General features: G+C 40.9%; 2 protein-coding genes across 16 annotated transcripts; one reads left to right on the forward strand and one right to left on the reverse strand.

The window, feature by feature from the left end:
* The first annotated feature begins 384 nt into the window (after positions 1 to 384).
* LOC121868267 (WSC domain-containing protein 1-like) lies at positions 385 to 10,089 on the forward strand. 3 transcript variants are annotated; one of them, XM_042368671.1, is made up of 10 exons: positions 385 to 485; positions 5,171 to 5,267; positions 5,817 to 5,959; positions 6,239 to 6,301; positions 6,574 to 6,670; positions 6,899 to 7,035; positions 7,224 to 7,383; positions 7,482 to 7,570; positions 8,632 to 8,785; positions 9,347 to 10,089. In XM_042368671.1, the coding sequence occupies exons 1-10, from the start codon at positions 482 to 484 to the stop codon at positions 9,540 to 9,542; spliced, it is 1,140 nt and encodes a 379-aa protein (XP_042224605.1). In that variant the 5' UTR covers positions 385 to 481; the 3' UTR covers positions 9,543 to 10,089. The 3 variants fall into 3 exon arrangements, with proteins under 3 accessions (XP_042224605.1, XP_042224606.1, XP_042224607.1); XM_042368672.1 differs by having other exon boundaries at positions 5,820 to 5,959; XM_042368673.1 differs by lacking the exon at positions 9,347 to 10,089 and having other exon boundaries at positions 8,627 to 8,760.
* Positions 9,689 to 14,723, reverse strand: LOC121868268 (protein D3-like). 13 transcript variants are annotated; one of them, XM_042368676.1, is made up of 6 exons: positions 14,607 to 14,723; positions 12,120 to 12,209; positions 11,800 to 11,923; positions 11,274 to 11,411; positions 10,991 to 11,071; positions 9,689 to 10,301 (listed from the first exon to the last, which is right to left on the reverse strand). In XM_042368676.1, exons 1-6 carry the CDS (start codon positions 14,706 to 14,708, stop codon positions 10,162 to 10,164), a joined length of 675 nt encoding a protein of 224 aa, XP_042224610.1. In that variant the 5' UTR covers positions 14,709 to 14,723; the 3' UTR covers positions 9,689 to 10,161. The 13 variants fall into 13 exon arrangements, with proteins under 13 accessions (XP_042224610.1, XP_042224608.1, XP_042224620.1 ...); XM_042368674.1 differs by having other exon boundaries at positions 12,120 to 12,212; XM_042368686.1 differs by having other exon boundaries at positions 12,120 to 12,186; positions 14,607 to 14,683.
* Positions 14,724 to 15,634: the final 911 nt, after the last annotated feature.

Consider the following 15,634-nt stretch of genomic DNA (forward strand, 5'->3'; position numbering starts at 1 on the left):
ACACAAAAGTGTATAATACCGCGCATGAACCTTGCAGTTGCAAAAAAACAAAACCAAGGACGAAACGCCTCATTTAAAATTAATACTGTACCAGCAAAATTAGACAATTCCATGAGTTTGCCGTAATGAAGCACATTACCGAGACCAACACCGTACAGAGGCCGAGGGGGAGGGAGACGGTGGGGGTGCTGTAAGAGTAATTAAGAACATAAGAATGGAGGAAACTGCAGCGGGCCTATTGGCCCATACTGGGCAGTCCCGTTTACACCCAACCCCTATTGCTCATATAAGCATCCAACCTATGTTTGAAGCTGTTCAGCGTATTCGAGTTAATGATGATATTTGGAACACGGGAACGAGGGACTCTTGGTAAGGACCCAAGCCATCACACCATCAGTCGTGCGGGGTCTGCCATAGAGAGAAGGTCCTCAGACACGATACATCTGACTCCAAGCTGACCAAGAAGGTAGACACCTACATAATGGGTAAGTAGAAAGATCCATAAGAAGTGTAGTGAACATTTCTGTCTTTGCAAGTATAATACACTAACAAACACTAAACAACCTGACTCGTCTTAACACATGACAGGTTTAGTTACTGTACAACAGTTGATTTCTTATAAACAGTAGCTTGGAAATAAGTAAAACCATAGCTACCTCCAATAGCATCAATAACCACAGCAACAAAAACCCCACCACCCTCAACAGCAACCACAATAATAACACGATCAACAACTACAATAATAATCCTATCACCTTCAACACCAGTCATAACCAAAGCAGCACAACAAATGTTTTTAAGGCTGTGGTCCCAAACTCAGTTCTGAAAACCATAAAATAAACAGTTAAAATCATCACCATTACGTTCTGGTGTTATGCAAAATTTCTAGCGCAAAAAATTTATTCCCCGATACTGTACTACACACACCCAGCCATGCTCAGAACCAGGGAACAGAAACTCACTAAAAAAAGAATATCCTCCAATTCTTTACAAGTGGCGGTAGGTGATTTTGGATATTGCTGATTGATTATAAGCATGTGTAGATTAAAATATGAAGGATATTGTGAACTGACACTTGCAATTTCCTCCGTTTTAATGATATTGTTGGGGAAAATGGGTAGATATTTCACACAACCGGCATCAAGACAGCATTTCTTCCTCACATAAGCTCATTAACGAGGAAAAGTTTATTCATGCTTGTAATCATGTCACATTTTAAATGGAAATAATCTATGGTGGTGAATTACATCCCCAAGTACCGTAAGACAACTGGGACAAGAAACTTGGGTTTTTGTGATGTTCTTTGCCTCTGCGCGTGTGTAACGGGCAGTGTTTTTATAGGCGACGATGAGATCTTGATTATAGGTACAGTAATATGCTTTCTTTCTGGTAAGTGTCTTCTTCATTTCTTTGCCTCATCCTCCTCTGGTGTTTCCCTTCCTCCGTCATTAGCGAGCGGCCCATAAGGTAACTAGCTCAGGTAGGGAGGTAAATGATCCATTTACTTCCTGGTGGGGAAGCGTCCGGCAGTAGGGTTGCCAGATGTACGACAAGCTTCACGCCATCTCACGGCCAAGTCGGCCAACATTCGGCCAAATCGCCCAAAATTCGGCCAAATCTTTTTGGATGGGAAGCACAAGGCTATTTTTGCAATCCACACAAAATAAAAGTATCCCCTACAATATCCACTTAAAATGTCGTAATGAAACCAAATTTTCACTTAGAATTGAGAGCCCAATAATTACATAAACAGTGAAGATTTACCTTAATCTGAAATGGTGGTGGAGCATGATAATGGTGGAGAACTTGATAACATTAGTTGGCGGAAGCAAAAACGACTAGTTCGCCATCGTCCCCTGGTTTGTTATATTTTTTACCACTCGTAGGACCCTTTCCATTTACTAGTGGACATTTTGAAAACTAGCACTCTGAATTTCAGACAGTAACTCAGATGGCTTTGTAAGCTCTGAAGCTTAACCCATATGCTGGACACGTTCAGCCTGAACAACTCAAATATGAGAACTAACAAAAAGGTAGTAACTAGAAAGATCAGTAGGTCACGTAAACAGGTGAAGAGGTGAGGTCACTGATTAGGTGAGGTCATGACAAGGTGAGGTCACTGAGCCAGCATTTTCATTGTGAAATTTGAAAATCTGCTAGACTTTTCTTCAAAATCCACTAGATGAGGAATTAATACGTGTTTTACAAAATTCGGCCAAATAGTTTGCCCGTGACCATCCATTTTTCCACGGCCAGGCTAAGTTTTTTACGGCCTAATAGAGAAATTTGGCCGTGGAAACGGCCATCTGGCAACCCTGTCCGGCAGATAACGTCAGGCCCCCCCCTCATTCTTCCCCTCTTCCTCCTTCCCCATCACACATCCACTCCCATAAAGGTTCATAAAAGATAAATGTCTCCAGTAATATCAACACACCAGGGTAGTTGAAGTTTCTCACAGACGACATGTAAGCATCGGTAAGCAAGATAATGAAGCACCAGGTGGGCGTAGACCATAATAACGCCACACACACCAAGATGAATTCTTTCTAGACAAACTTTAGATCACCTTCGCTCACCTCAAGTTTGTTCCACCTGAAGATTAACCACCCTAACGCTTCCTTGAGGGTGGGGTTAGGATTGGTTCACATCTCTTCTCATGTCTTACCTCTCCACACCTCACCTCACTCCTGCTCCAGCCAGTGTTTAGGACGCCACTCACCGAACCTCACATCCTACATCACACGACTCATGCATGAAGTACTTCCCTTCCTCTCCCCTGTGAATTACCTGTATGTAGACCGAGAGAACCGCAATGTCTCGAGGCTCATTATGACCACAATCATCTGTCCACGCTACTGTCGACTTAATGATATAACCGACCTGTTGCAGCTGTACGAGTGGCATATGTTACACTTGAAGTTAATTGTACTCTAGGAATAATTACTCAAGGTGACCGACGCTTCGAGTAAGATCACAAATAAACTTCACAAACTAACCTGAATCCCGAACCCCAATACCGACGAATCCCACGATATACTGTAGCTATCTATTTCTGTGATTGTCTGTCCACCACACCCCCAGCAGCGTCAGGGGGTGGTGAGCTTGGTGTTCTCAACGGGGGTGCTGAGAATATCACTACGACCTGCAACTACAGTGTAATTACCACCATCCGTTTTATTTCACCAACTGGAGCCGCCAACCTTCCTGCCGGCAGTGGTGGGGTGGGTGGGTGGAAGGTTCTCGTACAGGTAATTGGCGAGTGTAATGTCCCCTCACTGGTAATTGGGGGAAGTAGCGGATGGCGGAAAAAAACTTGGGTGATTTACCAGAAAGTACTAGACGACATCAGAGTCGTGTGGCGGGAGGAGGTGGAGTGTTGGTAAGGGTCATAAGGGAGGAAGAGGAAGTTGTATGTTGGCGAGGGAGAGAAAGTGGAGATTGTGTGTTGTAGAATATATAATATTTTCTAAATTTGATACACCCAGCACGATCTCATCGGGTAGCTGACTTGCAGTGACTACCTGTAACGCTGTGTGATACGGACAGTCTGGCAGATGAGTTCATATACGTTGGCAGAAAATTACACTTTTTCTTTTATTGACTCAGGCAATTCTATGGACTTCAGAATTCTCCTAATATCCACTGGCCTATGCCCATGATATTGGTCAGTTAAAAAAATCGGGGGGGAGGGAGGAGGCTGAACCGCCCCCCGCCCTGGATATGCCATGTCCCCTAACATTCTTAGACCCACCCCCTTCTGATAATTATCCCTGGATCCGCCCTTGGTAGTGGTGGTAGTAGTATTAGTAGTAACTGCTGTGCTCGAATTTGAGTTTCTGTTATTATTCATGCATAATGTTTGTGACACTTCAGACAGCGCTTTTTCTCAGTAGTTGCTTCTACTGCCACAGCATCAACAGGTCTCAACATGAGATCTTCAACACCAGCCAAGACGAGATACATCACGAGAGTTTGTCACGAATTTATGAACTGTCTCTTGAAGGTCAGTATGTTTGAGAGAGAGGGGGATCACTCAGACCATGTGATAGAAAGTAAAACAAAAAAGTGCCCGTAAAATTAGACCCAACACAGCATCACTTACTGTGTTTACGTAACTTAGGACACTGATAATATTCAACATTTTGTTACGTAACTTTTGAGGTAGGATCAATATAGTTCTCGTTAATACTGCAACTCTCCTTCCAAAAGATATCCACAAACTCAAACGCAACCCCCAACACTTTACACCGACAGAAGTGCCGTCACGTCATATACTGTATGCTATCTATATTAACTGTAGATTGTCTGTCCACCTGTACACCCCCAGCAGACAGTCAGGGGTGTGGTGAGCTTGGTGTTCTTCAACGGGGGTGCTGCTAGAATATCACTATCGACCTGCAACTATCAGTGTAATTACCTACCATCCGATCCTCTTTATTTCACCAACTGGAGCACGCCAACACTGTCCTGCAATGCAGTCAAATAGGGTGCCCGTGACCATCCAGGTTTTCCACGGCCGAGTGTAATGCCAGGCTAACCCCTACCACGTGGTCAAATTAGGGGGAAGTATTGCTGGGATGTGGCGGACAAGGAAAAACTTGGGTGATTTACCAGAAAGTACCTCCTAGACCCGACATCAGAGTCGTGTGGCGGGAGGAGGTGGAGTGTTTTGGTATGTCCAGCACTTGGTCATATAAGGGAGGAAGAGGAATTTCTCTGTGTTGTATGTTAAGGCATGAGGGAGAGAAATCTTGTTTATTTCACCAACTGGAGCCGCCAACCTTCCTGCCGGCAGTGGTGGGGTGGGTGGGTGGAAGGTTCTCGTACAGGTAATTGGCGAGTGTAATGTCCCCTCACTGGTAATTGGGGGAAGTAGCGGATGGCGGAAGGAAAAACTTGGGTGATTTACCAGAAAGTACTAGACGACATCAGAGTCGTGTGGCGGGAGGAGGTGGAGTGTTGGTAAGGGTCATAAGGGAGGAAGAGGAAGTTGTATGTTGGCGAGGGAGAGAAAGTGGAGATTGTGTGTTGTAGAATATATAATATTTTCTAAATTTGATACCATCTTTATTCCCCCCCCCAAAAAAAAATCATCGGCCCCACGTAGCTGACTCAGGCTGACTACCATCCAGTTTTCAATCTCATGACAGTTTGATGTTTTACCTGACAGGGTCACCACAACACCTGGGCAACGCTGTGAGGAGACAGGTGATACGGACAGTAATGCTGGCAGGTGCGATGACCGTGTGCTGGTGGTTCATATACAGGTGGGTAGTAATTGTAAAGGGCGGATCCAGGAGGGTCCAAACCCCCCTTTTAACCAGAAAATTACAATACTTTTTCTTTGCAGTATTGTACTCAGGCGTTTTTGTATAGTAAAGAGTAATTACTATGGACTTCAGAATATCTCCTAATATCAAGTGCATCTGGCTTCAAATTGGCCTCAAAATGCCCATGATATTGGTCAGTTAAAAAAATCGGGGGGGAGGGAGGAGGCTGAACCGCCCCCCGCCCTGGATATGTTCGCTGCGCTCGCCATGTAACCCCCTACCCACAACATTCTTAGACCCACCCCCTTCTGATAATTATCCCTGGATCCGCCCTTGGTAGTGGTGGTAGTAGTATTAGTAGTAACTGTATTTCATTTTCTGTATCTCTTCATAAAATTATTCATATATTTGCATCGAATTTGAGTTTCTGTTATTATTCATGCAGTATATATAACGCTGTGTGTTTGTGACTGAATATACGAATATTCAGTCACACACACACACACACACCCACTCTCTCCATCTAACCACAGCGCTTTTTCTCAGTAGTGGCAACAGCGTACAGCTTCTCACAGCACTGCCACAGCATCAACAGCAATCTGTCTCAACACCCTTTGAGATCTTCAACACCAGCCAAGACGAGATACATCACGAGAGTTTGTCACGAATTTATGAACTGTCTCTTGAAGGTCAGTATGTTTGAGAGAGAGGGGGATCACTCAGACCATGTGATAGAAAGTAAAACAAAAAAGTGCCCGTAAAATTAGACCCAACACAGCATCACTTACTGTGTTTACGTAACTTAGGACACTGATAATATTCAACATTTTGTTACGTAACTTTTGAGGTAGGATCAATATAGTTCTCGTTAATACATTGGTGCAGTTCTTACTCTCGTGATTGTAATATTGATTAGTAACTTCCAAAAGTAATATATCCACAAACTCAAACATTGTAGTGTGTTGCAGGTACCAATAAACTGTCGAATTTGGTCAACACTTTACACAGTCGAGTTGACAGAAGTGCAGAAGGTATGAAAAAAATGTGATGACGTCATTAAGTAAATATTGATGTAATGACGTCACTCATTGATTTCTGGTTCGATGCTTTAATCTGAAACTTGAACAATATATCTAACTAATATATGAAAACAAATATCTTAGCAATATAATCTAGCTTTATTATCTAATATAGAAAGTTTTATTATTTGAATCTTTAAAATACTGTAGTCAGTAAATTTCTGTACAGGGTAAGAAATGTTTTAAACTTGACTATTGTCGTATTGTTGACTATGTTGTTTCAGGTGGTGATGTGTTGGAGGTGAACACGACAGCTCCCTCCTGGCGATTGTGGGATGATGATGACCCAGTAGACAACCCTTGTGTCAACTATGAGACGAGGTTAGTCAAGGTCACTTATGGTGATGACCCGTGGAAGCCTTGACTGTAGGATATTACATTGCTATTTATGCTCCTGTGGTGTACTTAAGTGTGCTAGTATCAGTGTAAGTTGTGGTGTACTTAAGTGTGCTAGTATCAGTGTAAGTTGTGGTGTACTTAAGTGTGCTAGTATCAGTGTATGTCATGTACAGTACATCATTACTACCATAAGTGTTGGTCATGCGACAGGTTCGGTTGTGGGCTGGTGCGGGTGTGGCTGACGTCCTTCCCACGCTCTGGCAATACCTGGACGCGCTACCTGCTGGAGGCGGCGACGGGGATCTTCACAGGCTCCGTGTTTAATGACAAAACACTGTACCGCTCTGGTGAGTTACAGACAGACACACACACACCACTGATGTTTACCTGATATGTATATTTTCTCGTTGTTAGGAAAAAGTAGTTATGAAGATGAAAATTCTTAGAACCAGTGAACAGTAGAGTAAAAGTACAGTACAGTATTGTGACTCTTAAGGTATGTTGTGGTGTGACAGTAAGAGTGTTTGTGTGATAGGGTTCCTGGGAGAGATTGACCGTGTTGACAGTGGGAGGACCTTGGTGCAGAAGACACACGGCCTTGGTCTCTACTCCAGCGGCCTTCGTAACCTACAGGAGAGGTATGATGCTGCCAGCCCTAACCAGCCTACCATCCTGCTTCTCCGTAACCCAGCCAGGTCAGTCAAGGTTGAGGTAGAGGAGTAGATATATACTGCACTGTATTATCTTTTATTATGTATTAACTGTATCTCTATATTACATGTACACGACACAGGGCAATTGTCTCCTACTGGGAATACATATGTGCACAAGACAAGAAGCATACAGCCGTTGTATCTGACAACAGGATATTTGACAACAAATGTGAGTATGTGTGAACAACTTGTTATGTTCTGTATCAATCGATCAATCAGAGTACAGTCTCCCCCACTCTAAATGCTCTCGGGCAGTATTTTACCGAACCTCCAAGGTATTGTATCACACTGGGGACCCAGTTTTTAATTTCATTCATCTATCCCAGTCTTTGCCTTCCCCTGGCCCTTCTACCCTCAACTTTGACCATTAATATTTCTGTTATTATCCCTTCATCCCTAATTATAGGACCAAAGTATCTCATTTTACTTTTTCTGTACATTTCAAGTATTTTTCTTGAAATTTTTTTTAATCTTAGTACTTCATTTCTTTTCATGTCAGTGTACAGTAGCTTATTCTTAGTGTCCGCCTATAAATAACACCACATTTCAAAGGCCTCCAACTTCTGTTTGGTGTCTGCTGAACATGTCCAGGCATTTGACCCATACATTAGCCCTTGCCATATAAAGCCATTTTCAACAGCCTTTTTCTCAATTTGAAGTTAACGTTTCTTTTCAATAGGTCTTTAACATTATTAAATGGTGTTTTTACTTGCCCAATCCTTGTTTTGATTTCTCTGTGCATCTACCATCACAACTACTGTTACTTCCTATATACACAAAATTTCCCATTTGTTTAAGTTTCCTGTTACCAACCATGATTGTTATTTTAGGAGTTATTTCCAATTTGGAAACAACCATTACTTTCGTCCTTACAGCATTAATTCTTAAACCATATTTTTATCTTTTCCACTAATCTGTTAATAATTATATTTTTGTTATAGTTCTTCACTATTTGTGAAAAGAGCAGTATCATCTGCATAACATATATTTGATATTATTTTACCATTAAATTTAGTCCTTCATACTACACAAGTCTGGACATCTCACACAGTACATCTTTATACTGTACAGTACTGTGCACTCCCTATCAAAGTTGAAATCAATAATAGAAGTTAACCTCATTTATTAATATATGCTGTATTAATGTTATTTCTATGGTATAGGTTAAATTGATATATTTTTGCTGTTTTAATATACAATAGGCGACTACAGGATGTTATTTCAGAACAGTTTTCCACTTGTATGTCAAGAAGGCAATCTCGTCGTGGGAGGAGCTGGCACTGGATAGGTTGTTGTGGTGTAAGCAACCTCTCTATGTCCTCCACTATGAACACCTCGTCCAAAACACCACGTACCAGCTCCATCAATTATTGGACTTTCTCGGGTACAGTATTACAACACAAAAAAACGTAAAATTATACCATGCTGCTTCAAGAAAGTTGCATTCATTGGTGCCAGATATCAACGTACAGTAGTGTACTGTAAGCTCTTTCTGTTTAATATGCCGGGGCCCCTGGCTAGAAAGTTAGGTATGTTTCTTTGGTTAGGTTGGTGTTCACATCTGTTAACAACACTTCAGCCACTGTGTTTCTTATCGACTAAGGTTAGGTTTAATTTAGAAATATCCCCATTTCAACACATTTGTCTAAACTATGGCAGTGTACACTGCAAAACACAGTGAAATTGTGGTGTTTTAAATAAATTTTCCCTGAAAATTCAGCGACGAGCGTGTCATTAATAATTGCCCATATTAGTATTAATAGATGAATGTTCCCGATAATTACACCATGGCAACAAATTCTAATAGTACTGATGCTCATGGGAGCAAAATCTGCCTATCATGATTTGTTATAATATGTTATGGACTATTCTATTTCTATTATGCTTTGGGTTATTAGAGTACTGTATGTTTATTATACTAATCATCATTATTTACACCTTGTAGGGTACCGGTGGATGAGGGTAGGATGGCCTGTGTGTCCAGCCACCCAATGGGAGCTTTTAAGAGGAACAATACTAAGGTGAATGACCCCTTCACCCAGGAGGAGAAGAAGATGATGTCCAACACTGTCAGCAGAATCACTCGGCTGTTGTTCGCTCTGGGCTACCCACAGCCTCCTGTCTATGAGGGTCTGTCTTAGATCCTTGCGTGGTGCTGTCATTACTGCAACTTTTGGACTGCACATAAACATCCCATCAGTGAATCTTTTTTTTAACTAGAAAACAAACTATTGACACACACATATACTGTACGCCATCTACAGGATAGGATAATTAAGACCACACGTTTTACTTTTATCGTATACATATATTATACTGGATAATACATATATACCTGTATATAGTGAGCCTCATAATTCAAAATAGTTCAATGTATACTTGATATACAAATAAAGAAAGCTCTCAAGATATATATATATATATTTGTTTTGTTATGGTAAGTGTGTAGTGAATATTGCTCTGTAAAGTGTTTTGGTAGCTGTGTTACACTTCTTGGGGTACAGCTGGCTGGAGATATTGGAATAACTGGCTAGATATGGTGGTACAGCTGGCTAGTGATGTTCAACACCCAGCTGTACTGGCTTGATATGGTGGTACAGCTGGCAAGTGATGTTCAACACCCAGCTGTACTGGCTAGATATGGTGGTACAGCTGGCTAGTGATGTTCAACACCCAGCTGTACTGGCTTGATATGGTGGTACAGCTGGCAAGTGATGTTCAACACCCAGCTGTACTGGCTAGATATGGTGGTACAGCTGGCTAGCGACGTTGGACACCCAGCTGTTGATGAACCAAGTCACAGGTGGCGTCATACTGTGCCTGGTAGAGGTTGCCGGCCACTAGCTGCAGGTGATACTTGTTGGCGAAGTTCCTGATGCTGAAGCTACGACGGTGTTCAGCTGGTGGGGGGGGGGGAACAGTTGTTATTGTTGATGTTATACTGTACATGGTCAATTTGTTATTCGAGTATCCATTATGATTACTACTATATTTTAAGACATGCAATTAAACAGGAACTTAAAAATCAGTAGGAATAAATTGTGATAATTTTGGGTTCTCTAATAAACAAAAAAATTACAGGGGCAGATTCAGGGGGGTCCGGATCCCCTTTTCATCAGAAAATTCCAATACTTTTTCTTTAATACAGTACAGTACTGTATTGTAGTCAAGCATTTTGTATAGTAAAAAGTAATTGCTACTGACCTCAGAATATCTCCTAGTATCAAGTGCATATGGCTTCAAAATGGCCTCAAAATGCCCATGGTATTGGTTAGGTTTCAACAAACAATTGCAGGGCTTACAGCCCCCCCTCCTAAACCCTCCAGCTGAGTGGGCTCCCTGCACTTGCCATGTTCCCCACACAACTTCTTGGACCCCCCCATTTGATATTCCTGGATCTGCCCCTGAATTTGTTATTACCTGTATTCTTCATCATCATATTATTATTACTGTATTATTATTACAAGGTATTATTATTAGTAGTAGTGGTAGTAGTGGTGGTGGTAGTAGTAGTAGAAGTAGAGAAAGGGACATATCTATAGAGACAGAGAAATAGAGACAAATAGATAAGAGACAAAATCATTCTTACCTGAATTGTTGGGCATATTAGGTTCATCACAGGTGAGAGGGCCAGGCTGGCGATACACAAGGTACACGTAGCGGTGGAGACCTGTAGGTAGAGGAGGAAGGTAAAACACCATGACTAGATATACCTATCCACCTCTACTGTATATGCTTGTCTCTCTCTCTCTCTTCAATCCTCCATCTTTTCTTAGCCTGCCTTCCCTCCCTTCCTCTCTCCCCACTTCTTCTCCATCTTCTCTTGACCTTCTGTCCCTCCCTACCTCCTCACTTCATCTTCTCTGCCTTACCTGTGTCTCTGGGGGGGCCGGAGCCGACGAAGTGAGCGATTGTGTCTCCAGAGGCCGGGTCGCACGAGGGGACATTTACTACCAGCCAGTGTAGGAATTCACGAAACTTGGGATCCTTGCGACTTGGGGCGTCTGGGTCTGCGGTTAGGTTAGGTTAGTGTTTGGTTAGATTAGCATTAGGTCAAGTCAGAACAGGAGGTTATCATAGCGAGGCTGATATATTGACTTATTTGTTCATATTATCAGACAAAATAATGATAAATTGCGAGAGATGAAGTGAAGTATTGTACTAAAACTGTGTACTGTGTTGTCCTCTACCTTACATAAGGTGTCTTCTTTATATCATTCTGTAATGGAGCTCAAGAAATCATAAGAAAGAATTTTTTTTTTATTATTTATATTTTGTTGGAGGATATTTTTAACACGGGTTGATTGTATTAACAGTTTAGCTAAAATTATCCAACATGGAGTAAATAAATTAATATCACATATATTCATTAAATAGAAGATAAAATAGATGACTGACCTGTCATACAGAGGGTGTAGAGGGCACCTTCCTCCCTCGGCCAGGACAGGTGTGTAGGCAGGGACACCACCTGAGTGGGCGTGAGTTCATTACCGCTATTCACCTCCGCCTCCCCATACTTAACCTGCCCAGGGAAATAGTACAGTACCACGAACACGACTATACATTATTATTTACTAACTTAGATAGCTCACAGGTACTAAAGGAAACTCGTATTGAAACATTCAGTAGCCAGGTACTGCACATAAGAATTCTTTATAAAATGCTAAAGTGAATCAGAGAAGAGCCACATGTGTATTGATAGGCTACACCTGACTTACCTGCACAAGAGCTGAAGGTGCCACGTCTACCACATCAGGGACTACTTGATGCTGTTCCATCGTCCTGCTGAAGGTAAATATACTGTACACCTGCTGGGGGAAGTGACAAGAGGTGAATGACTTATAGTAGTGCTAGCAGACGTGTGGTAGTACTGTACTGAGAGAGGTGTGGTAGTAGTAGTAGTACTAAAATAGATTATCACCAACCACTTAACCAGACAATAGAGCCACCAAGATACGTACGGTAATCTATTGATAACCCTGTGATGTACTCCACACGCCATGTAGGAGGAAATCATAACTAAATTCACCTCTAGTGTACCGTAGTTATTAATTTAACATACCTGTAATGTATTGTAATTACGTGATGTAACGTACTTGTAACATATATAATGTACAGTACAGAAATTATGTGATGTAACATACTTGTAATATAATGCACAGTAATTATGTGATTTAATGTACCTGTAATGCACTGTAAATATACAATACAATTATGTGTAAGCCGAAGTCACTTATTATGACGACATTTTGGACACAGGCCAGCAGCAGCTGTCCAGTAGTTGGGTCTATACAAATTAATAGTGATAAATGGGCTGATATAATAAGTAGAATATCATCACACCCAAAGAGGAATTTATGGTAGTTTTTAACCTTATAGAATGTGTATTGCACTAAATTACAAAGGCATAATTTTTAAGTGAGACATTTCCTTTTATTAACTTCACTGAAAAATGACAAAACGGGAGTTGAGATTGAGACTTAAACCTATGAACAATGTCCCTCGTTAGAATCTAAAAGACCAAGTGAAAATATCTCCAGGATGAACCACCTAATTTAAGTTTGGTATCTAAAGCCAACTTACACTAGGAAGAAGAGGTTGAATTATACATCTTGATACCCAGAGATAATGGTAAGAGAGCTCATGTGAAGAAGAATGAGATCACCTGATGACTAGACCCCCAGCTTAATTCACCCAGTGATAAGGCCCCAAGCTTATTTCACCTGATGATTAAACACTTAGCTTATTTCACCTGGTGATTAGACTGACACCAAGCTTACGTATATCACCGAATGATTAGATATCTAGCTTATTTCACCTGATGGTGTTGTTTTCGGTTTTTAGTATGTTGGTGTTTTTTCAGTGTTCAGATGAGGAGGGATCCATAAACTCAAAAGTGATTCTTAACATTTTTACAAGTTAGGAAAATTTAGCAAAGGTTTGTTGGTGTTATTTTTAGTATTTTATCCCATATTTCCCCTCTACTGTACCTACTTGACAGCCCTGCCCACTTTGAACAAGTAATATTGTTGGTAATTTTATGGGTTAAAATACTCGAAAAAATATTAATTTCCGAAGGAAACGCTATAGAAGAAAAGTGACCTAAAATTGTCTAAACTATCGATTCCAAAACATGAAGTTCTAAGTAATTCGCTGCATAACTGAAATGATAATAATACCTTAAATATATACCACTGATGATGTCTCTACGTGCTTTGTACAGTACTTGAGGAAATTAATTATTTACCGTATATACTCATGTGAAAAATTTGCCGAGTTGTAGTGTGTTGTCGATTGCTTGGTTTTTTCAACCAACCAGCTCTGTCCAAGCTTACTCTCACGTCCACAAAAAACGTAAAAGTACACCATGGCACTTCATCAAAGTTGCTTTCATTGGTACCAGATATCAAAATAAGTACTGTATACTGTACTTCCTGTTTAATATGGCTGGGGGTCTGGGAGTGGAGCCACCTCTGCTAGGAAGTTAGGTAGGTTTCTTTGATCGGTTAGGTCAGGTTTTATTAAATGTCGCTTCTTAAAATAATTACTATAATGATAATAACATGTGTAAAACTTGTTCATATTATAGTACAGTACAGTATTTATATTTGATGGTGTTAAATTTTGTATGCCTTTTCAGAACCTGCTTAATGTATTTATAATATTCCACATTTCGTTATATGATTCTTTCAGCTGACTCCAGGCTTAAATGGGTTGGACAAATTGTTAGGTGGGACAGAGACAAGGCTCCATCACAGAAATCTTTGGAGAATTCGGCACCAAATTTACATTAACACTGATACAGCCTCCAAAGACCACTTGGCCTCACTTCTAGTCAGCCAAACAAGTATTCACGTCAACAGAACCAATGTTCAGTTAATAGTACTTAAGGTTACTGGTAACATTCTATGACAGTGACACACAACAAAGACTGGTCATCCACACCTCAATTACATTACTACTTATACTGTACTAACACTTCATAGCACTTCTCAATCACCCGTCACAAGATTGTTCGTGTACAGTAATTAACATTACTCTCAAAACTTGAGGGTGTAGGTTACTCCATGAATCAGTGATACAACCTATCTCTCTTCTTTTATCAATTTCATACCTTTTCACACTCCTCAAATCACAGGATATATAAGTATTCATTTACCATGTGGAAATCAGATATACCTGAAACAACAATTACGGAGACATACCAAATGAGACACAAATTGACTACAACTGGTCGCTTGAAACTCAAAACACGTCGTCTTAACACTATTTACAATACACACAAAGATGGATGAAGCTTTCAACATATACTCAATACACCTTGAATGCTTCAGCTCATGGTAGGTAAATCTGACTTATGGCTACTCATACAGGTTATAGCAAGACACCAAACACATCATGGATTAGTTTATTTTTTGTGACGTGTTACTGTATATTAGTAACTTTCCAACATCTGAAGTATGAAAAACCACTAACACCTGAAAGAGTGTTAATGAATAGTTTATCAGATGACATGATACATTAAAAACATCTTAATAAAGGCGTAGAAAGAAAGAAAATTTTGGTATTAGCATACCAATCACATGGAATAACTTTCCCAACTGTTACATTCTAAATTTCACAAGTAGGATTTTTTTTGGGTAACAACACGCTGGGGGGCCTAGCAGAGTGCACCGTTGACAGACTATCTGCATTGTTCTAAATAATGACAAATTTACTCCGTGTTTTGGCCGCTGCTCGAACAAGCGATGGTAATTATCCGGTGTGGTGTTTATGTTGATAGAGGGAGAGTTAAAAACAGCTCGGTGTGGCGCTTCCTAAACAGGTTGGTGAATTAAGCGAGCTAATTAAAAGATGCGTGCGGTAAGGATGTTTAATATTCCAGCAACGCGGTGTTTGTCAGGTGGTGCTGGCCGCCTCTCTTCACTTGTTTTCAACCATATCGTTGAGGCAGGAGAGTGAAAGTCTTAGGAGGATTTTATATTCAAAACAGAAGCATTGGATCCATTTAGTTTACCCAACCATGTCAAGCTCGTTAGTCCAGTGAAACGAGGAACACACTCGCACAACACCTCGCTGTTGTGTGCAAACAGAGATGAATAATTGCTTGAATCGTAATAGCGCCAAAAACCTAACCTAACCATTAGGATTGTGGTCCAGTCCTAATGAGTGCTAATGGTTTGGGGGTATGAGGATTTGAACTCATTTAACCACACTGACACTTGAGGTCCTC

Source organism: Homarus americanus, unplaced genomic scaffold, assembly GCF_018991925.1.
Source record: "Homarus americanus isolate GMGI-L3 unplaced genomic scaffold, GMGI_Hamer_2.0 scaffold19318, whole genome shotgun sequence".
Lineage (NCBI taxonomy): Eukaryota > Metazoa > Arthropoda > Malacostraca > Decapoda > Nephropidae > Homarus > Homarus americanus.

Excerpts from the sequence above, each read along its gene's own strand:
- LOC121868267 (XM_042368671.1), top strand. Across the intron at positions 7,036-7,223 it reads CAAAACACTGTACCGCTCTG|GGTTCCTGGGAGAGATTGAC; the intron begins GTGAGTTACAGA and ends TTTGTGTGATAG. Across the intron at positions 7,384-7,481 it reads CTTCTCCGTAACCCAGCCAG|GGCAATTGTCTCCTACTGGG; the intron begins GTCAGTCAAGGT and ends TACACGACACAG.
- LOC121868268 (XM_042368674.1), bottom strand. The coding sequence starts at position 14,708 with ATGTTGAAAGCTTCATCCATCTTTGTGTGTATTGTAAATAGTGTTAAG. Across the intron at positions 11,072-11,273 it reads CGGCCCCCCCAGAGACACAG|GTCTCCACCGCTACGTGTAC; the intron begins GTAAGGCAGAGA and ends CTCTACCTACAG. Across the intron at positions 10,302-10,990 it reads TAATATGCCCAACAATTCAG|CTGAACACCGTCGTAGCTTC; the intron begins GTAAGAATGATT and ends CCCCCCCACCAG.